Source organism: Salmo salar, chromosome ssa20, assembly GCF_905237065.1.
Source record: "Salmo salar chromosome ssa20, Ssal_v3.1, whole genome shotgun sequence".
Taxonomy (NCBI): Eukaryota; Metazoa; Chordata; class Actinopteri; order Salmoniformes; family Salmonidae; genus Salmo; species Salmo salar.
The window spans coordinates 59251094-59273838 of record NC_059461.1 but is presented as its reverse complement, the minus strand read 5'-3'; the positions used below and the strand labels follow the sequence as shown (position 1 = coordinate 59273838).

Sequence of the window (22745 nt, the reverse complement as noted above, 5' to 3'; positions counted from 1 at the left end):
AGGGCCCGACGTCCACAGGTGGGGGTTGTGCTTACAGCCCAACACCGTGCAGGACGTTTGGCATTTGCCAGAGAACACCAAGATTGGCAAATTCGCCACTGGCGCCCTGTGCTCTTCACAGATGAAAGCAGGTTCACACTGAGCACGTGACAGACGTGACAGAGTCTGGAGACGCCGTGGAGAACGTTCTGCTGCCTGCAACATCCTCCAGCATGACCGGTTTGGCGGTGGGTCAGTCATGGTGTGGGGTGGCATTTCTTTGGGGGGCCGCACAGCCCTCCATGTGCTCGCCAGAGGTAGCCTGACTGCCATTAGGTACCGAGATGAGATCCTTAGACCCCTTGTGAAACCACATGCTGGTGCGGTTGGCCCTGGGTTCCTCCTAATGCAAGTCAATGCTAGACCTCATGTGGCTGGAGTGTGTCAGCAGTTCCTGCAAGAGGAAGGCATTGATGCTATGGACTGGTCCGCCCGTTCCCCAGACCTGAATCCAATTGAGCACATCTGGGACATCATGTCTCGCTCCATCCACCAATGCCACGTTGCACCACAGACTGTCCAGAAGTTGGCGGATGCTTTAGTCCAGGTCTGGGAGGAGATCCCTCAGGAGACCATCTGCCACCTCATCAGGAGCATGCCCAGGCGTTGTAGGGAGGTTATACAGGCACGTGGAGGCCACACACACTACTGAGCCTCATTTTGACTTGTTTTAAGGACATTACATCAAAGTTGGATCAGCCCGTAGTGTGGTTTTCCACTTAGATTTTGAGTGTGACTCCAAATCCAGACCTCCAAGGGTTGATAAATTGGATTTCCATTGATTTATTTTTGTGTGATTTTGTCAGCACATTCAACTATGTAAAGAAAAAAGTATTTAATAAGATTATATCATTCATTCAGATCTAGGATGTGTTATTTTTTTGAGCAGTATAGATCAGGGGGGGGCCAGTGAGGAATGGAATGCACTCCTCAAGAGAACCCCAAAAACGTCTACAGAGCCCATTGGCCTGTGATGTAATTATAATTTTATACTGTTGCATATTCTCCTTCATGTGAAAGTGATTTTGATGGAATTGAGCCTTTAGTCAAATGAGTAACAAATCAAGTAGGACACACTATTGTAATTTGTGGCTGTCCATAGCTCACCATCGCCATCTACAGGTTGCTGTGGGTAGTGGAGCTGCAAATAAGTCATGACAGCGAAGGACCCACAAACTGGGTAAGCTAGTTGGCTAGCAGTTTCCAGAAACTGACCTAAGTAACTGTGTAAGTAAGTGTAAAGTCAGTGGTCATAAGTTCACACCAGCTTCCATGACTGTTTACAACATCTGTTCTGTCATTATTATTACTTGGGTCTCCCATGTGCCGCAGCGGTCTAAGGCACTGCATCTCAGTGCTGGAGGCATCATTATAGACCCTGGTTCGATTCCAGGCTGTATCACAACCAGTTGTGATTGGGAGTCCCATAGGGCGGCGCACAATTGACCCAGTGTTGGCTGGGTTAGGCTGTCAGTGTAAATAAGAATTTATTCTTAACTGACTTGCCTAGTTAAATAAAGGTTAAATAAAATATTCTGACTGTTTTTATATAGCTATTATGATGCAGGGTTCAAGTTAAGGGTAACCCTGTGTTTACCTCCCGTTGAGTATGGCTTCCAAGTAAAGCCTTTTATCCAGTGTGTTACTCTGATTCCTCTTCATGGGTAATTCTCTAGTAACCTGGCTCGGTGCTCTGGCAGTGGGAGAGAATGCGAACACACAGAGACACACACAGGCAGGGCGGCGCAGTCCTCATGTGTATACTGTTTCTTTTTCTGCTTTACCTTTGAACTTCAGTACTGTATGTGAACTGTGTCCAATATAAACCATTGTGTCAGTGAAAAGATGTTAAACCAAAGAAAATGCATTTTGTGCGCTGATCCATTTATTCCCCCCCTTCACTTGAATGGCTTCATACTGTAGTTGATAAAGATTCATGGATTTGCCCATGGTCTTAGGAACACAAAACTTTTGTTTTATCTCTTCATCTGCTGTAACTAAAAGCCATTGGTTTCTTCTCTCTGTTTTCCCTCTCTCTCCCCATCCTCCCCCCTCCAGGTGGCTTCATCAGTTTCAACGGTTCGTGGCGTGTTCAGGGCATCCTGGCCATGTCTCGCTCGCTGGGCGACTACCCTCTGAAGAACCTGAATGTTGTCATCCCCAACCCCGACATCATGACCTTTGACCTAGATAAGCTGCAGCCAGAGTTTATGATCCTGGCGTCGGACGGGCTGTGGGACGCGTTCAGCAACGAGGAGGCCGTACGCTTCATCAAAGAACGCCTCGACGAACCCCACTTTGGCGCCAAGAGCATCGTCCTGCAGTCTTTCTACCGCGGGTGCCCGGACAACATAACCGTCATGGTGGTCAAATTCAAAGGTGCCGGTGGCAAGGCCGCAGAGCAGTAGACCTACTGATACATCCAAAGGAGAGATCTATATTATATATGAATATATATGTATGTGTGTGCATAGGTTTAAAAGAAAAGAGAAAACAAGCCGGCAGTTTTTGGAGCGACAACTGTTTGTATTGAAGATATTTACAGAAATGAGCCATTCGCCACCATGATGCAAACACTAAAATGGACACATACAAATTCACTCACACTCTCGAACAGTCACTTGTTTCGTTTTTTCTGCAATCCACATAACGTTTCATTCATGTTTTTTAGTTTTTTTTAAGCAGTCATCCTCCAGGCCCTACACTGTGTCACTGTTACTGTTTTGCATAAGAGGTACACCAAAATATCAACATAATTTGAAGTCGAGACCAAGTTGCAGTGATTTGTACATCTCTGAGAGAACCTTTATCAGCAGATGTCATCTGATTTGGTGCTTACATACATCAGAGCACCTGTAACTGAACACCTGTTTGGTTAGCCAGAGGGGCTAAATAGTTTCTGTTTAAAGAGAGCTCAGACTAGACAAACGTAACTGTTTTGTCTGGCATGGCCTATTTTTTGGGGGGGGCGGGGGGGGGCAGGCAGGCAATCAAACAGACAGTGACTGATTGGATTAAGATGGCATTAGATGCGTGCTCTGCGGTCCTAAACAACGGACTGTTGTTGCCTGCATGAGTGTATCATGTCAAATCACATTCAGTTTGAGGCTTCACTGTCACCCCTTGATTTCTAACGATCTGTCGTTCTGAACATTGGCCATCTTGTCTGTCGGCTCCCTAGCTCCATGTTGATTTTTGACCTGCAGTTGAGTACCCCCAAATGACTGCACTGAGAATTGCAACTGTATTTTGAAGTTCTGTAGTTTATTGGTACTAAATATAATAGATTCCTTTCCTCATTCATGCAGACTACTAACGATGTCATCTATGCCTGTCTGTCGACAACGATCTGTGGTCGTCCCTCTGCCCAGAATACATTTCTTTAACTCTAATCCCATGTTAACCCTGATCTAGGAATGAGTGGCACTTTGACACTAGTTGCACAAATGTGTGCACCATGCTGTTATTATTAATGTTATGCCAGTCTTTTGAATTAATTTTCACATGCGTGGTGGCATTGTACTGTTTGAATACCCGACACGTCTTTATTCTGATCATTGGCAGCCGATTGTCTTTCTGAAGTTGGGTTTAGTTCTATGGACTCATGCTCCCTCTACATCAGGGACCGTCACTGTCTGTCATATAGTACAGCTTACTTTAAGTTTATTTCTGTAAACTGACAGACTCAAAACATAATATGAAGCCTTTGAATGAAATATTTACCTGTTGCCTTACTTTTTTTTTATATATACATTTCCTCATGAATTTGTTGCCAAAACTAACTCCTTGGTTTGTAATGTTCATTAAACATGCACATCGCATGTAGATATATCTCACGTGTAGAATACCATCACAGATGTCTCCATGAGACAAGGAAGTGTGACATGAATGTACATACAGTGCCTTTGGAAAGTATTCAGACTCCTTGACTTTTTCTACAATTTGTTATGTTACAGCCTTATTCTAAAATTGATTAAATAAATAAAATTCCTCACACAATACCCCATAATGACAAAGCAAAAACAGAAATACCTTACTTACATAAGTATTCAGACCCTGTGCTATGAGACTCGAAATTGAGCTCAGGTGCATCCTGTTTAACATTGATCATCCTTGATGTTTCAACAACTTGATTGGAGTCCTCCTGTGGTAAATTCAATTGATTGGACATGATTTGGAAAGGCACACACCTGTCAATATAAGGTCCCACAGTTGTCAGGGCAAAAACCAAGCAATGACGTCGAAGAAACTGTCCGTAGAGCTCAGAGACAGGATTGTGTCAAGGCACAGATCTGGAGAAGGGTACCAAAAAATGTCTGCAGCATTGAAGGTCCCCAAGAACACTGACTTCTATCATTCTTAAATGGAAGAAGTTTAGAACCACCAAGACTCTTCCTAGAACTGAACGCCAGGCCAAACTGCGCGATCGGGGGAGAAGGGCCTTGGTCAGGGAGGTAACCAAGAACCCTCAGGTCACTGACACTTAGGTCACTGGTTCACCTTCCAACAGGACAACAACCCTATGCACACAGCCAAGACGATGCAGGCTACAGTGGCTTCGGGACAAGTCTCTGAATGGCCTTGAGTGGCCCAGCCAGAACCCAGATTTGAACCCGATCGAACATCTCTGGAGAGACCTGAAAATAGCTGTGCAGCAACACTCCCCATCCAACCTGACAGAGCTTGAGAGGATCTGTTGAGAAGAATGGGAGAAGCTCTCCAAATACAGGTGTGCCAAGCTTGTAGCGTCATAGCCAAGAAGACTCAGTGCTGTAATCGCTGTCAAAGGTGCTTCAACAAAGTACTGAGTAAAGGGTCTGAATACTTATGTAAATGTGATATTTCAGTTTTTTATTTTTAATAAATTAGCACAAAATAAGTTTTTAAATAAACTTTTTTGCTTTGTTTTTATGGGGTATTGTGAGTAGATTTGAGGGGGGAAACAATGTAATTTTAGAATAAGGCTGTAACCTAAAAAAAGTGGAACTAGTCAAGGGGTCTGAATACTTTCCGAAGGCACTGTACTGTTCCCATGTTATCCTCTCCCTCCACATCTGCAATGAAGAAAGCAATGCACCAACTCTTTGGTTTATTAACAAAAGAGGTATTTTACTAGATTAGTATGTTTGTGCTTTTTCAGTTCCAAAATAATGTATGTTACAGAATGTTTGTGGAGTTTGTATTTGTTTTTGTTGAATTTAAGAAACTGTTAAAAAAAATATATATCTGTGTATTTTAAGATAAGATAAAATCAAACAGATATCAATAAAAGGATTAATGATCATAGCATTGTCTTTTTTGGTCTTCATTCATGGGAGAAAAAAACTGACGTTGATAAATTATATTTGATTGATTTGAGAGAGCTGTAATACAGTATATTTCAACGACCGTGCTGGTGAGTGGCCTAAAGAAGCCTGATTATGCCACCTGTTGGTTTGTCAATAGCACTTGTTTTGTACAGTATTTTTGTTTTGAATTTGTACAGTAAATGAGATACATGGTGGTAGATGTTGACTGGGTAAATCCAGGTAACACTTTACATTAAGGTATACTTAAATTGATTTATAATGGGCTTTATAAGTAGTTTATGATAATAAACTGTTAGAATACATTGATTTGTTTTTTGATCTGACAATTCACGTGCCCTGTTTTCAGCACTTCGAACTGCATTATCTATATTAAACAAAAATATAAACGGTCAATTGAAATAAATTAATTAGACCCTAATCTATGGATTTCATATGACTGGGCAGGCACACAGCCATGGATGGGCCTGGGAGGGCATAGGCCCACCCTCTTGGGAGCAAGGCCCAGCCAACCAGAATAAGTTTTCCCAACAAAAGGGCTTTATTACAGACAGAAATATTCTTCTGCAAACCCCCCCCACCCCCCCAGATGTAGAGGTCCTGGGCTGGCGTGGTTACATATGGCCTGCGGTTGTGAGGCCGGTTGGACGTACTGCCAAATGATCTAAAACGACGTTGGAGTCGGCTTATGGTAGAGAAATTAACATTTAATTATCTGGCAACAGCTCTGGTGGACGTTCCTGCAGTCAGCATGCCAATTGCACACTCCCTCAAAACTTGAGACATCTGTGGCATTGTGTTGTGTGACAAAACTGCACATTTTAGAGTGTCCTTTTATTGTTTAAAATGTCACTGTTTAATCAGCTTCCTGATATGACATACCTATCAGGTGGATGGACTATCTTGACAAAGCTTAAAAACCTCACCAATAGGGATGTAAACACATTTGTGCACAAAATTTGAGGGAAATAAGCTTATGGAAAATTTCGGGGATCTTTTATTTCAGCTCATGAAACATGGGACGAACACTTTACACATTGTGTTTATATTTTTGTTCAGTGTAGATAAATGGGTGTAGCCCAAGCCGAAAATATATATGATTTATTGTATGATTTATACTGGTGATACTAATAATGACGTTTATGTTTGAACAATAGACCGATTGATTTATATGGGGGACTATGAAAGTTATCTCATGCTATGGTGCCTGGAATCTACACCCTCAGCCAACTTTCCCAAATGGTTTTGTTGTGACGGAGTGCTGGTCTGGCATGTTGTGGCTTCAAAAATAACTGTATGATGTAACCCACTAACCTTACAGGCCAGATGAGTACCCATGACCTACTGGTCTAAAACTGTCACTCTGACGCCATTTCCAGGACACGGTCACTTAGGAAGGAACACAAACCCCCCTACATCCTAAAAAGGACTTCCTGCTAAGTGTGATGGTCTGAAGCAGGTGAATCTTTCAGCAGTGCAATAGTAATACAAGACACAGAGGCTCTAACCTGAACCATCACCAGAGACATAAAAAGCTTTACCGAAAGCTGCGTAATGACTTGAGCATCTTACAACAACAGGAGGAGTGGTCTTGCTGCCTCCTTGGTGTACATAAGCCATTCTGATTTGCACCCTGCCTTTATAAGAGGGGATTCATCACAGCCAGAGCTCAGAAAAAGACAGAGCTTACAGAGCAGAGCACAAAGTAACTGCGGGCAGGGCATTGCTGCACAGAGCTGAGGCAGCAACAACAACACAAGCCAGCCTTCTTCTCCAGACAACAGGACCTGTGTTTGGGTTGAGCATGGGACTGCATGGGTCTAAACACCCTCATCAGGCTCAGATTGTGATGCTGGGCCTGGACGGCTCGGGGAAGTCCACCCTGCTCTACAAGCTCAAGTACAACGAGTCTGTCATCACCGTGCCCACCGTGGGCTTCAACGTGGAGATGCTGGAGACGGAGGCGAGGGGTCCGGGGTTGACCGTGTGGGACGTGGGAGGCCAGCAGAGGATGAGGCCCCACTGGAAGCACCACTACCCGGGCACGGAGGCCCTCGTGTTTGTGGTGGACAGCTGGGACCGCAGGCGTTTGGATGAGGCAAAGAAAGAGCTCCATCAGGTCATTATTTATTCATAATAAAACTTTTTTTAGCCTTATCCTGATGCATGAATGTAAATAAATTACAGGTCATATCCAGATCTCTTTCTTGTCATATTAGGCCATGTTGTTATGGGGTATAATAATGTGTATACTGGTCTTTTACATCACACAACAGGTGCTGAGGAGCAGGAGTCTAAAAAGCCTTCCTCTGGTGGTGCTGGCCAATAAGCAGGACCTCCCCGGGGCAGCAAGCCCACAGGAGATCACCCACAGGTTGGACCTGAGGAGGGTATATGGAAACAGGGATTGGTTTGTCCAGCCGTGCTCTGGGAAGACTGGTGTGGGCCTGGAGGAAGGCTTCAGAAGGGTTGCCTATCTGTTGAAGACTTCACTAAAGCAGACTAAGGCAGATATAAAGAACACAGTAAAACAACTGAAACCCAAAGCCATTACGCTGATGACCAAGACTCAAGGCCTGGGCTGCAGCTAAAACCAGTGATTATAAAACCCTTATTGATGGGTGTAATAATCTCCCTTGGATTATTTTTTATTCTTCTTCTGGATTATTTTGAGCAGAGTATCCGATTTAAAATGCCCTGTGTTAGATCATTCTGACCCACTCATTCTTGAATATGGGGACAAGACTCTCCAGAACAAACTTGAGATCCCAACGTATCTAACGCTGAAAGCTATCATTTTGCACGTTTGTTGATTGTTCAAAAGTGTTTTTGATACATCAATGTGAATTTCTGTATTTCCTTGTGATTTTTTAAATTATAAATTAAAAACCACTCATAGATATTGAAGGTGTTACTTTTCAAGGCAGAAATATAGACTATTGAATATTTTACATAGTCATGACCAGAATCAGATGCAATGCATTTAGCCTGCACAGTTATTTTGTAGACTAATTTATCTGGAGCGAACAGGGGAATAATGCAAGTATTCAAATGGACTGAACAACATCACAAATCACAAAACCCTAATGAGAGAGCAATATACAACATTTACAGACTTCTTTAGTTTAGAAATTACAAGAAATTATACCAAATACACTGATTGAGATATCACACTGATTGAGAGATCTCAAAAGAGTGTGTGATATCTGTGGATTAGAATGATAAACATGTCCCAAAACAATGCTTCCATAATGAAAGTATGTCCCATATATTCCATTAAAAAAAGGTAGAGTTCAATTGGAATTGGCTCTGTAACATCAAATTAGATTTTAGTTCCATGTTCCACATTCTAGAATCTAAGGAAGTGTTTTTTATGGGACACAACAATTTGTAGATGAAACTGGAGAACTTTGCACTTTAGACAACTTGTATTGCCCTGGAAATATTAAGTGTTAACCAAATGGACCTGCAGGTATGTATGCCTATACACAATGAAGCTCACTATAATGCACAACATTGAAAACAACATATTTGATGGTATTAATCTTACTTTCGCTAATTGTAACAGTCATAGCTAACGTTAACGACCAACGCGTTAACTTACTGTTGTAACGTTACTAGCTATGTGCTTATAGTCTATTCTGGAGAGAAAAAAACTATTCTGGGCATTGTTAACGTTCATGTATTATTTAAATAAGTGAAATAACAGTTTTGCCACCTGACTTCGGCAGTTGGTACCGAGCGACATTTCTGATTGTTGCCATAGTGACTACTATAGATAGTTTCAGGGTCAAGAAGGCAAGACAACTTGATATTTATTAATGATGGGCAGCACCGATATGGAATAAGTCTATATCGATATCAATATAAGACTAGTAACTGTTTAGGCCTACTAACACGTTACCAAAATGCACTGATTGACAGATCAGTACAGTGTGGTGGTCTGAACTAGCTGAGAACCACAGCGCGACCTAGTGAGGAATAATAACCTATTTCGCGAGACCAATGAGTGAGCAATAACGGGAATTCCCCACCCTTCTACGCCAGAGCGAGGCTGTGTCTCTACGACCGGCATTCCCAGTATGCACCGCGGACAGACCAACAAAAAAATAGTCCGGTAACTGAAAGGCCTGAAAAAAAGAACTCGAAAGGAGTAGCTGATTCATTTCAAACGGTGTTAAAACATAGCTAAAATTGCTAACATGTCTGACAACGAGAAACTAGACAACCAGCGGCTGAAGAATTTCAAGAACAAGGGTCGCGATTTGGAGGTAAAGTATACTGATTCCGTCGATGGGTCCCTTTTCATATGCGCTATTTTGTTGCTTGGGGCTGCGCTGTGTGACGTCGTTTGTAATTTTCAGGATCTGGAACTTTGCACCCAGGCCAAACCAGGCCTTATCTGATCGTCAAATAGACCAAGGCCTTTCTATCAATCCACCCGACTTTCTGAACCAGAATAAAAGTAATCCACAACCCGTGAAACGTCCCCAGCTAACCGAGTTAGCAAACGACTTCCAGGTCCATCTAAACTAAACTGGTAGCTAGTTAGTCTACAGGCCGTGATAGCAATGGTACACTAACAAACACGCTGTTCTAGCTAGCAATATTTACTATACGACAGTCATCTGAAATGTAGTTAGGTAACTGTGTCAGACAACCCATCCAGTTTGGAATTGATATACTTAACCACATCTTTTCGAGGGGATAACGTGGTTCTCTAAACGAGATTCGTATCCCCTTCTAACGACTGCGCTAGTCAGCCACCTCTGTGGTTTGGATTAACTAACGTTAGCTAGCTAAGTATGTAGTTAGCTAGCCAGCTATAATGTACCACCCCTCCCCGGCTACAACTAGCTAGCTATGTAGTTAGCTAGCCAACTAATTTACACGCAATTATCAGATGGTATATATCCTTGTAGCCATTTAAGATTTTAAAACTGGTACCTACCGTTGGCTAGCTAACTAATGACCTCAAATAGAAAATTACGCAGTAAAGACCTCAACTATACTAGCTAACGATACCTAGATCAATTTAGGTAGCTAACGTTAGCCACCCAACTGAGTTTGTCAATTTAACTTTAGTTTCGTAGTTAGATGTTCCAAGTGTCAAACGTAATGGTGTATGTTAGCCGCTTACTAGTTGGCAGCTTCTTTAACTACAAATATTGAATAATGTCTAGTTAGCCAGTACCCGCTGTTGGTAGCTAGCTAGGTTACTAGTTAACATGCTAGCGTAGCTCATCAAAACAATGGCGGAATGTAGCTGGTCAGGGTCCCTTTGCGGGCCTTGGTAGACCCATAACGAAAGTTATAGCCATTGTGAGGTAGATGGATAGCAAGTGTAGGACAGTTAAACATTAACATTACATTATACTAATCAGTGTTTTCCATAGCTTTGGAACACAACATCGGGGGGCTGTTTTTGGTTGGACTCCCAGAGTTGTGAATCCTTCTGATGGGTGGCGATAGAAAATAAACCTACCACAATATGTAGAGTTCCTAGAGATCATGCACATGCCTTTATTGTCAGGAAACGTTTTTTTGGTGAAGCTGGCTTTATTGTGGTAGGGTTATTTTACAACTCAGGGAGTCCAACCAATATACAGACTCCCGATGTTGTCCCAAAGCTATTTCCCCCCAGACCATTCCAGACTGGGTGCAAGGGCACCACACCAACACCCAAGGCTTCTTCAACTTAGCTACATTTTCAGTTCAAACTAGTGGAAGCTAAATTATTATAGGCAAGGGGAACAGATGATAGAGGAACACTTTATACTAGCTAGGCCTATGTATTATGTTTAAGCTAGATGAGAAGAAGTGCCTGCCTCTTTTTAATGATGATGTAATATGGCTAGTCAATGGCAGGGGCATTGTTTGCAATGGAAACAAGAATATTGCTTGCATAACAACTAACATGCATAACTAGGCTATATCACACCAACACATGATAGAAGTGCTGATCATATTTGAGTGATGCACTGTCTGCCACTTCACTGTGGAGTGGGAGTATAAGAAGGAAATGGGCAGGGCCCTTCTAGACAGAAGAATTTAACTTCGTACTTTCACTATATCATCCAATCATGACAAATGGACAAAGGCCAGTATTTTATGACAGCAAATTATTTAATGAGTCTTTATAAGAAATGTAATGTCTGTCAATCAGGTGCTTGAAAGTGGTCCCTCGTATTACCACCCATTATTAACATGAGCCCTTACATACAAAACACCAGTAGTTGAGATCTGTGTTAAGTCAGTCTATGTAAATGAGGTCTGTGTTATGCGAGTGTGAGCTGGGGATTTCAGGCAGTGGTATGGCAGGCTGGTTCTATCACTGTGCCATCAAAGCTGTGGATGAACAATCTGACTCTGAACAGCTCTCTAAGCACAAATACACAGGATGCCGTCATCTCATCATATTGGGAGGATAAACATCTAATTTATGTTTTGCGTGTGGATTGTGGAAGTATCAACAAATAATCAGGCACACATACAGTCTATGTTTGGACTAGGCTAATGTATGGGTTTTCTCCGCAATAGACGATGAGAAGACAGAGGACAGAGGTGGTGGTGGAACTCCGCAAGGTAATCGTTCAACTTCTTTCCTTTAATCTATGTCAGACGAGATACAAATGCATTTCAATCAGGGTATTAAAGATGGGTTTAAAGGGATACTTCGGGATTTTGGCAATAAGGCCCTTTATCTACTTACCCAGAGTCAGATGAACTTGTGGATACTGTTTTTATTTCTGTCCTGTCTGATGGTAGTTTGAAGCCAATGCTAAGTAGTGTTAGCGCAATGATTGGAAGTCTATGGGTATCTGCTTACATCTCAAAGTATCCCTTTAAGTGCTTGTTTAATAGTTGAGCCTGTTGCCATGCTGATGCATGTACGTTGAGATGGCTGTCTTGCTCTGCTCTCTGCAGAACAAAAGAGACGAACACCTGCTGAAGAGGAGAAACGTGCCCCATGAGGACACCTGCGAAGACTCTGATGCCGACGGAGACTTCAGATCGGTACGTTCTGATTGGCCCTCTGTCATTTTCCTCTGTGATCCTCCAGAGAGCATGGCTTTCCTTCCTTCCTTGAGGTAATCACTGGTGTGATAGGGATTAACAGGTGAATTAGATATATGGTAAAGACTGAGTGCCTAGAACTGTTAGCTAAAAGATATCCACATGCACTCCAAAAGAAATGTGAGGGGACCTCTTGTTGCAATAAAATATGAACAAAATAGGATGACTATTAACTGTACTGTGTTTTTTTTTTTTTATAGTATCTTTTTTTAGGATTTGTAATGTACAATGTTTGGCCCGTGTTGACATTCCTGTCGGCCTGATTAGTGTCTCCAGGCATTCGGACTTGTTCTTCCTAGTCAGGACTGCCTCCCAAGGTGTGGCCACAGTGCAAACAAACCATTACGTTTCCACTGGCCGTGTTTGACATAGACAAAATAAATTGTTCCCTAACCAAATATCTCCTTTTATCTTGCAGCAAAACACCTCTCTTGAAGCAATAGTACAAGTAAGTGCACTTCCAATTTTGAAACATTTCTTAGACATGGATTTGCTTCCGCAGTATGTGATTCCCTGTGTGCTGTTGTGTTGCAGAATGCCACCAGTGATAACCAGGGAGTTCAGCTGAGTGCCGTGCAGGCTGCAAGGTAGGAACTCTCTCCTCCTACACCCGGCTCTGCTGGTTGCCATGGTGATTCACACTCAAACATGGTTCCAAAACCCATCTCTAGAAGGTTGTGGAGTGGCATGTTCTGGAGCATAGCCTACAAATTATTTCATGGTTTCCGGCGAACATGCTAGACTTAGTTCTGTGTCATTGTCGCTGGTCTTGTGTAATCATTGTGAGATTGCATTGTCATGTCTGTAGTCAACAGCACCGGTGTTGTGCAACAACTCAGATGTTTACATTTCACATTCCTTTATTTTATGTTTTGGTGTATCTTAAGTGCAAGTATGTGTGAATAATGGCCATTTTCTTCCTGCAGGAAGCTATTGTCTAGTGACCGTAACCCTCCCATAGATGACCTGATCAAGTCTGGCATTCTCCCCATCCTGGTGCACTGTCTGGACAGAGATGACAAGTAAGCAGGGCTTTACTTTGTGTTATAATTACTCTGTGTGTTATATAATACAAGTGGTTGTGACCTAAGCAGTGCTGCAGTGAATGTAAGCTAAGCGTCACTGCACTGAGAATGGATCTCTTCGGATGATGATGAAAGTATGTTGCAATGCAAATGTTTTCATAAACAGATGTGAGGATTGTTAGAACCACTGACGGATGGAATAAGAACCCTTTCCATCACACTCATTTTTTTCCCCCTCTCTCTATCCCTCCCCTCTCTCTTTCTACCTCCTCCATCTCACTTCTGCCTCTGTCTCCAGTCCATCTCTACAGTTTGAAGCTGCCTGGGCTTTGACCAACATTGCCTCAGGAACCTCAGAGCAGACCCAGGCAGTGGTCCAGTCCAGTAAGTACCAGCTTATAATATCAGCGCAACCACTGCCACTACTTTCTGGGGGCAAAGTGGGATTTTCTATCATCATGCCTAACAGGTCTTGGATTTGTAGTTTATGTGCCCCTGAAAGGCAGATTATTTGTAGTCTTTGGTGATGGAGTTAGCTATTAAAAATTAATTAGAGCATTTCTTGTCCTGCAGATGCTGTGCCACTGTTCCTGAGGCTGCTGCACTCTCCTCACCAGAATGTGTGTGAGCAGGCGGTCTGGGCCCTGGGCAACATCATAGGTGAGTCTGGATCCTTCTCTGTGTCTCTCTAACAATGGAGGCTGATTGTGGGAATGGCTCAGGGATTCTCTGTTTGTCTCAAGGCGTCATCGGTGAGAGTTTCACAAACAATCTCTGTTCGTAGGCGACGGCCCCCAGTGCAGGGACTATGTGATCAGTCTTGGCGTGGTGAAGCCCCTGCTGTCCTTCATCAGCCCCTCTATCCCCATCACCTTCCTCCGTAACGTCACCTGGGTCATGGTCAACCTCTGCCGCCACAAGGACCCACCACCACCCATGGAGACCATCCAGGAGGTAAGAGAGGGAGTGTTTGTGCCACCTTGATCATGGTCAGTCTGTCCTGGCAAAATGACCTTTGCACACTGTCCAGGAGTTACTGGCTCTGTTAGTCTGTCTGTTGATCTGAGTCTCTCTGTCAGTGTGTTGTTGAACCTGAGCATTATGTACAGGGTGTGCCCCTGGGGTGTATGTATCAATCTGTCTCTCTGTCCTCCTGGCTCCTGTTTCATTCCTGTTTCCTGCCAATGTCTCTCTCTCCCCTAATGTGAGAGATGGTGGGATTGATCAGTAGTTGGCTAGTTGTCAGTGGGATGAATGGAGGGAGAGAGCAGGATTAGTCAGTACCCAGCAGGTGTGCTCCTAAGCTGGTGAAATGAGGGCTGATTTAGTGCTCAGAGCGGCATGTCTGGAAGAGGTATCACTGCTAGATAATACTGGACCATGTCTCTAAACTGCCATAAGCCCCTTAGAAAAAAGGCGTGGGAAATTGGGATCCTTAATGTTAAGAGGAATCCCTAACCGAAAATGTTTTTTTTTCCCCCACAAAATTAAAATCGTTGCAGTTATCACAAAACATATATTTTCAGTGTTATAACCTAACTAGACGATGGGCTATAAAGGTTTTCTCATCCTTCATCCTTCAGTCTCTTGACTGTTGATCAACTCATGAGGATTATTTGTTTTTAAATTGCTTGATTTTTGTTGTTGCTTTACATCCCTTTATTTCTTTATATAATGAATTACGCTATGTAAGTTGAATGAATAAAGTTAGTGGGTCAATTTCTGAAACAACTAAGAGCGTTGAAGCGTGAGGCTCAACTCTTATGAATTTTCCATATCATTTTAACAGACACCCCCCACCAAATGGCTGTTTAAACATAAATATTGTCCATTTGACACATCCCCAGTGGGAATATCCTATTCCTGTCATTTTGTTATCTCTCTCACTGACTCTCTTCCTCTCTCCCTCTTTTCTCTCTCAGATTCTTCCAGCTCTCTGTGTGCTGATCCACCACACTGATGTTAATGTGAGTTCCTCAATCACTGATTGTATTCAGGAAGACAACCCGATTTTAGTAAAAGTTGACATTGATTTCCCCATTTAAATAACCACAAGCAGATATTAATGCATGATCTATATGTTGATGAATCAGTGAATGTTTTGTTTTTGGGCCCTGTGACCCTGTGTTGACCCCTGTAGATCCTGGTGGACACAGTGTGGGCTCTGTCCTACCTGACAGACGCTGGCAACGAGCAGATTCAGATGGTCATCGACTCAGGCATTGTGCCCAACCTGGTGCCCCTGCTTAGCCACCAGGAGGTCAAAGTCCAGGTACGGAGACACAGAGATGCCCGTCGGCCACAGATCTAGGATCAGCTTAGCCCCACAAGTCTCATCTTTAACCTTTCTGGTATCAGTGGGACGGTAGCGTCCCACCTCGACGACAGCCAGTGAAATTGCAGGGCGCCAAATTCAAAACAACAGAAATCCCATAATTAAAATTCCTCAAACATACAAGTATTATACACCATTTTAAAGATAAACTTCTTGTTAATCCAACCACTGTGTCCGATTTCAAAAAGGCTTTACGGCGAAAGCACACCATGCGATTATGTTAGGTCAGCGCCTAGCCACAGAAAACCATATAGCCATTTTCCAGCCAAGGAGAGGGCTCACAAAAGTCAGAAATAGCGATTAAATGAATCATTAACCTTTGATCTTCATCAGATGGCACTCACAGGACTTCATGTTACACAATAAATGTTTGTTTTGTTCGATAATGTCCCTCATGTCAAAAAACCTCAGTTGAAATTGGCACGTTATGTTCAGTAATCATTGTGTCAAACAAACATCCGATGAAATTTCAGAGAGCCACATCAAATTACAGAAATACTCATCATAAACATTGATGAAAGATACAAGTGTTATACATAGGATTAAAGATAAACGTCTTGTTAATCCAGCCGCTTTGTCAGATTTCAAAAAGGCTTTACAGCGAAAGCATACCATGAGATTATGTTAGGTCAGCGCCTAGCCACAAAAACCATACAGCCATTTTCCAACCAAGGAGAGGTGTCATAAAAGTCAGAAATAGCGTTAAAATGAATCACTTACCTTTGATCTTCATCTGGTGGCACTCCCAGGTCTCCATGTTAGACAATAAATGTTCGTTTTGTTCGATAATGTCCCTCTTTATGTCCAAAAACCTCAGTTTTGTTGGTGTGTTTAGTTCAGTAATCCAAAGGCACAAAGCGCGCTCTCAACATCCAGACGAAAAGTCAAAAAGTACAATAAAAGTTTGTAGAAACATGTCAAACGATGTTTAAAATCAATCCTCAGGTTGTTTTAGACATAAATAATCAATAATATTTCAACCGGGCAATAGCTTCGTCAATAGAAAAGGAGAAACAAGAAAGGCGCGCTCCCGATCACGCGCAGGACTCATGTCTGGAAATTTCCACTGTCCACTCATTGAAAGTGCTGTATCTCCCTCATTTTTCAGAGTAAAAGCCTGAAACAATGCCTAAAGGCTGGCCACATGTAGATGAAGCCATAGAGATTGTGAACTGGGTCCTAAGTCTTTGTATGGTGGATAGGCTTTCAATGGGAAAAACAGCCTTTCAAAATAATAGTACTTCCTGGATGGATTTTCCTCGGGTTTTTGCCTGCCATATTAGTTCTGTTATACTCACAGACATTATTTTAACAGTTTTGGAAACTTTAGTGTTTTCTATCCAAATCTACCAATTATATGCGTATCCTAGCTTCTGGACCTGAGTAGCAGGCAGTTTAATTTGGGCACGCTTTTCAACCAACATTCCGAATGCTGCCCCCTACCCTAGTGAAGTTAACGAGGAAACTGTCCGTAGATCAGCATCTAGGATCAGCTCCATCCTACTCAGTGGGGCTCAGGAAGACTGACGCCAACCAAATGAAATGGTTGCTTTTGTAAGGAATGAGCCGTGCCCGACCATAGCTGTGTTTGCAGATGTGATTGAATCAGATAGGTGTGTAAGCAATATGGCGGTGGCTTCTCTATGCTCATTAGAAGGATAGGTAGAGCCATCACATCACTTACCCATATCAGTTACCTTCAGGTCTGCAGACACTGAAGGGGGCGGGGCAAGGGGTTGTTTTCGGTCAGGTACTTGGAGACCTGTGCACTGCGGTGGTTAGGGTTTGGAGAAGAGCTCTTGTCCTGAGCTGCAGTCTTTTGATCTGAGATGGGTTCCTGTCTGGCCGGGTGGGGCTGTTGGGTGTCTAAGTCAGTTTCTATGGTGCAGTAGGTAAGCTGACTCTAGGGCTGGGCGATATTGCCAAAATATCATCACAGTATAACAAAAATACAATTGGACTGTATTTTTAGTTTTTGAATAATAAAAGTTGTACATTTGCTTTATGAGTAGTGAGTGATCCTAGGGTGGCAACACGTATATTCTAAGTGATTTCAACGAGTCTTTCTCCATTCTGATTGTTTTATACTGTTCAATTCAACTTCAATTCCGTATTTTCATCATTTTCTGTATTACCTGCACTCATTTGACATAATTTCCACGCTGCCAAGTAGGACTGCACAATATGGGCAAACAATCTAGGCCTTATTTTTAACCAAATGTTGCAATTGTGATTTGACTTGCGATTTAGAGAAACAAGTTGGAATCATGGAAATAGATTATTCTAGTTAGAATATTAATAGTGGGCACTTTAAATACAGTATTTGATGTGACATCGAATTAAATTGCCAGGGAGGCGTTATTATGACAGGGTAGGAACCAAAGTCTTGTGTTTCCTAGGGGACCCTATAATCTTTGGCTACGTTGAATGTTTTCTCTTAGCGTCTTCATGCTTTGCGTATTCCTTCTTGATTTAGAAGATACTGTTGCACAAACATGACGATTTAGGTCTACTGGTAATATCAGGCTGTGTAGCAAATTACCTTTGCTCTGACTCAGCTTTTTGGAAAGTGGCGCCAATTGGGATGACTCAAATAGCGAAGTAAACTATAAAAATGGACGTTACACACGGCGTATCACATTAAAGAAACAAAAACATTCAAATACCATAAAAACCCAAACCTGTCCGTTCATCAATACCAGTATATCGTAAAATGCGGTATACCGCCCAGCCCTAGCTGGCCCTGGAGATGATACTGCTCAGGACTTGAATGGGTCTTACTCCTGGCCCTGATGCCTTGTCTGGTGGTTACTGTGCTGATATTCATACTCAAACATTCTTTGGGTGGTGGTTGGTTTGCTTACTTTAGTTAGTTGCATGAATGTTTGTTGATGTTTGGAGTTGTTTGTATTGACTGCTATGTGGAACTTGATTGTGTGTTTCTCTGTAGACTGCTGCACTGCGGGCGGTGGGCAACATAGTGACTGGAACAGATGAACAGACCCAGGTGGTGCTCAACTGTGACGCCCTGGGACACTTCCCCTCTCTCCTCACACACCCCAAGGAGAAGATCAATAAGGTAACAAACACACCATAATACATACTCTGCACCGCTTCACCTTGCCACAGCACAGAAGGTGTGTCAGTGTGACTGATCATGCTAGAAGTGATGAAATCAGAGACATGGTGCTAGTGTGAATGCTGTATGAATGACAGTGAATGGGGATATAACTATTAGTTCGGTACTCGCATCATGGAAGAGCCGTATCAAGGAGACTTCAAGAAGCTGATGGAAATTGCAGTTTGAGTAGATTTTGGGGTTTTCTGGGACGGTGGGTAGAGTGTGAGAAGTGAGTGCGTTTGTGTGTGTGGTATTTCTGGGTGAAGGGTAGTGGGCGCAGAAGACCCATGGGTCTCTGCTGATATCGGAGTGCATCTGAGGCATGTCACTCAAACAGAGGCCCCTCCCTCCGTGACTGAGCCAATGATTAGGGCCTCACGACCGCCCCTGCCCTGCCCCCAGCACCCCATCTCGACCAGGGGCCACAGCTCTGAGCAGGCCCCTGGAGTCTGATCTAGCTCAGTCCACACACCTTTGAATTCCACGTGTGAACTCCTCACCATTTCTGCAGTCCTCCTGACACACATGCATACACTCTAGCTCACACACTGACTTTTTATTCAGTCTCTGTACGCCCTGCCTCTCACACAAAACACTTGAAGGAGTAGTCACACTGAGTGCTGCTGTTTCTTCTCCCATCCTGCAGGAGGCAGTGTGGTTCCTGTCCAACATCACAGCAGGCAACCAGCAGCAGGTGCAGGCTGTCATTGACGCCAACCTGGTACCCATGATCATCCACCTTCTGGACAAGGTCTGTTTCATCACTTTCACTGCCTCATTCATCTCTTCATCAGAGCTTTCTCTCGCACAAAATGAAGCAGTGATGAGAGTATCATACTGGGGAAATATTCATTCAAATGTTTTTGCAGGGAGACTTTGGAACACAGAAAGAAGCAGCCTGGGCCATCAGCAATCTGACAATTAGTGGGAGGAAGGACCAGGTGAGCTCAACTGAGGCCTACCCACTTTACCACATACACCTCACCTGACATCCATACACTTGAATTCCCACCTTTTATAATGTATTTTGTAAAGCCTCAAGCTGACCCTTCTATGGTCCTGTAGGTGGCGTACCTGATCCAGCAGCAGGTGATCCCTCCCTTCTGTAACCTGCTGATAGTGAAGGATGCTCAGGTGGTGCAGGTGGTCCTGGATGGCCTCAGCAACATCCTCAAGATGGCCGACGACGAGGCCGAGACCATCGCCAACCTCATCGAGGAGTGTGGAGGTCAGAGCCCAGCCCACTCAGTTACTCCAAGTGTCATTGTTCCTCCCAACTGTTTATGTTGAAGTATCGTGTTTGTATCTCAGTGGCTGTGTAGATTTGACTGCTGAACCATCTCTCTTCCCTGCCCCTCAGGTCTGGAGAAGGTGGAGCAGCTCCAGAATCATGAGAATGAAGACATCTATAAACTGGCCTATGAAATTATTGATCAGTTCTTCTCATCTGATGATGTAAGTCAGAGCTCTAATATGGTCATGTTTTGGTTGGGGAAGGTACTGCATACTACATTGTGGGGAATGTCTTATTGGTATAGATTGAGTTATTGTCTGATGTTCAGATTGATGAAGACTCCAGCCTGGTTCCGGAGGCGATCCAGGGGGGAACGTACGGCTTCAATTCCTCCACCAACGTGCCAACAGAGGGGTTCCAGTTCTAGAAGGCATCTCGGGAGTCTGGAGTTTTGTTTGCGATGCAGCACTCTGTTCAACATAAAACAAATTAGGAGAGAAAGAGAGCGAAAGAGTGTGAGAGAAATTAGATCCATTGTGCTTGGCTCGTGGGATCCGTGGCTGCATCTTATCTGAGAGAAAATGTGTGGATTTCGTTTGGCATTCCAGGGGAACCAGCCCAAATGAAGTTTGAGATGGCGAGTGGGTGTGAGTGAGTGGCTACATGTTGAAAAAAACAAACATCTACATCGAATGCGTTGAGACACGCCAAGTAACTTCCATGTTATTGGAGCTGTCGGGAAAAAAAATGGAAAACTACTACAATGACGACAACAAAAACGCGATGTCAGCCCGGGGAGAACCAAATACTTCAAAATCAAGAAATTGAGGCAACAAACACAAAAGGAAAACCAACAAAATAAGCGTAAGATGAACCATATAACAATTCTGCGGTCCTCCGACCGGAGGGGGCGCCACCTCCTGTGCGCCCATCCCCCAATCGGCCACGCCATCAGACGTGTGTGTGAATGGACCCATTGTGTATGAATGTCTGGACTCAGTGCTGAGGAGCCAGGTTCATCTCCTCCAACCAGAGGCCCTCGATGGGGCGTCTCCCCCCTCCCCTCCCCCCCGCGGCGGTGGGCAGGGCCAGAGTCCAGCGGGCGTGTGCAAGAGAATGGACGAGTGGCGTGTGTGCGTGTCTGGAGTGTGCAAGAAGACTGGATGTGAACGCATGCAGAGAGAAACAAAATACATACAACATAAGAGTAACAAAACCGAGAAGCGCAAACGAAGGAAAATACGAGAAGAAATTCTGCCTTCTAAAGAGGCAGATAATAATCCCTGAAAGGAAGAACATTGGAAATGAAAAAACATGTAATCACAAGGGTTTTGTTTTTAATTTGTATTAATTGACACTGGACAACGCTGTTGGCAGGTGGAGCAGCGGGTGCATTGTATTAAGATGCATTTGGTGGCTTTTCTTTTTGCATCCAGTGTGTACAATTTATTTTCTGCTTTTACTTTCATTGCTTATGTGAGGTGATTAATAAGGATCATATTCCACCTCCCCACATTAACCATACCTTTGCACCAGATATGGGTTTGATGCTGTGAAATTCTGACATCATCATTATGTCAACCAAATGACTTGTGTACTCCCCTAGCATGATTTAATGTTTTTTCTTTCTCTTGAAGCAAAAATCACTGCTTTTGCAGTATTGTTGCCATAGCTTTGACTTATCACAAGGGGAAATAAAAAATTGCCATTTTATGTAACTTTGATTCATGACCTTTGCATGTAATTAACTATAGCACAGTTCATTTGAGGGGTTTTTAGTTTCTTTAGGCTGTGTACACAGTGTAATATTTTTTTTTTTAGTAAACTGTGCTGTTTAAATGTTACCCGTCTCCCCCTACTGACTTAAGTTTCTGATTTGAAGATAAATCTGAACAGTTTTGCACATGTACTGCAGAGTGAGATGCCTGAAGTCGTTCAAAAGGTGTGGCTAGACTCTCAAATCAGACCTGCTAACACCTTCAACAATATGCATCATCCAACCACAACCTTTGTTTTATATTCAGTAGTAGCCATAATCAACTCATGTTGAGCCATTTTTAGGGAATTTGAATTTTTTTTTTTTTTTGTAGGGGTTAATAATTATTCTGCCTGATTTTGAGGCACCCCTGAATTGGGGAAAGGTAAGTATCGGGGATTGGACCCCCTAGCCTCGACAGGGTGGCTCATGATAAATGTTGAGCCTTATTCCTTGACCTAAGAGAACTCATGAACAAGTTTGCTGTACCTCCCAAACCCTTGCTCCTGCCCCGTTTTCCATTTAGGTGCCCCATTTTTCTTTGTTAATTTAAAAAAGACTGTAGAAATTGATTACACTTTGTGGTCATCATAACCTTCTGTTGAACATAGTTATTTTTTTTTTTCAGCATTCCTTGTTAGCAAATATGTGGTTTCAAAAAAATAAAAATGAAATGGTGGTTAACCTGTTGAGTTGGATCTACAGGCTAGATTGTCTTCAAGAAAATAAATAGTGAAACCCACAGGTATGGTCTGTTTTTCTTGTCTTTTAATGGTTCATGTATACTGTGGTAGGCTTATGCCTGTTGCCTCTGCAGTTTAATGTAGGATGTTCTGTCATTTGCAGCATTTC

At 43.1% G+C, this 22745-nt stretch overlaps 3 protein-coding genes across 4 annotated transcripts in view; all 3 read left to right on the top strand.

Annotated features, from left to right (window-relative positions):
- Positions 1–5325, top strand: part of LOC106580962 (protein phosphatase 1L) — a 40661-nt gene extending 35336 nt beyond the window's left edge. For both annotated transcript variants that reach the window (XM_014162560.2, XM_045703697.1), the window contains exon 4: positions 2098–5325. In XM_014162560.2, the coding sequence (XP_014018035.1) occupies positions 2098–2447 (350 nt within the window). In that variant the 3' untranslated portion in view covers positions 2448–5325. The remainder of the gene's footprint in view (positions 1–2097) is intronic.
- A 1528-nt stretch (positions 5326–6853) lies between these two features.
- On the top strand, positions 6854–8245 carry LOC106580971 (ADP-ribosylation factor-like protein 14). The gene is made up of 2 exons (XM_014162574.2): positions 6854–7464; positions 7622–8245. The coding sequence occupies exons 1-2, from the start codon at positions 7150–7152 to the stop codon at positions 7934–7936; spliced, it is 630 nt and encodes a 209-aa protein (XP_014018049.2). The 5' UTR covers positions 6854–7149; the 3' UTR covers positions 7937–8245.
- A 1109-nt stretch (positions 8246–9354) lies between these two features.
- Positions 9355–22635, top strand: LOC106580964 (importin subunit alpha-3). The gene is made up of 17 exons (XM_014162565.2): positions 9355–9616; positions 11886–11930; positions 12273–12362; positions 12841–12870; positions 12957–13009; positions 13349–13444; positions 13746–13831; positions 14021–14107; positions 14232–14401; positions 15370–15414; positions 15588–15719; positions 18733–18861; positions 19550–19654; positions 19773–19844; positions 19969–20131; positions 20264–20358; positions 20466–22635. Exons 1-17 carry the CDS (start codon positions 9548–9550, stop codon positions 20562–20564), a joined length of 1566 nt encoding a protein of 521 aa, XP_014018040.1. The 5' UTR covers positions 9355–9547; the 3' UTR covers positions 20565–22635.
- Positions 22636–22745: the final 110 nt, after the last annotated feature.

Coding starts and splice junctions, on each gene's coding strand:
- LOC106580971 (XM_014162574.2), top strand. CDS start 7,150: ATGGGACTGCATGGGTCTAAACACCCTCATCAGGCTCAGATTGTGATG. Junction 7,465..7,621: donor CAAAGAAAGAGCTCCATCAG/GTCATTATTTAT, acceptor ATCACACAACAG/GTGCTGAGGAGCAGGAGTCT.
- LOC106580964 (XM_014162565.2), top strand. CDS start 9,548: ATGTCTGACAACGAGAAACTAGACAACCAGCGGCTGAAGAATTTCAAG. Junction 19,655..19,772: donor TCATCCACCTTCTGGACAAG/GTCTGTTTCATC, acceptor ATGTTTTTGCAG/GGAGACTTTGGAACACAGAA. Junction 19,845..19,968: donor TTAGTGGGAGGAAGGACCAG/GTGAGCTCAACT, acceptor ATGGTCCTGTAG/GTGGCGTACCTGATCCAGCA.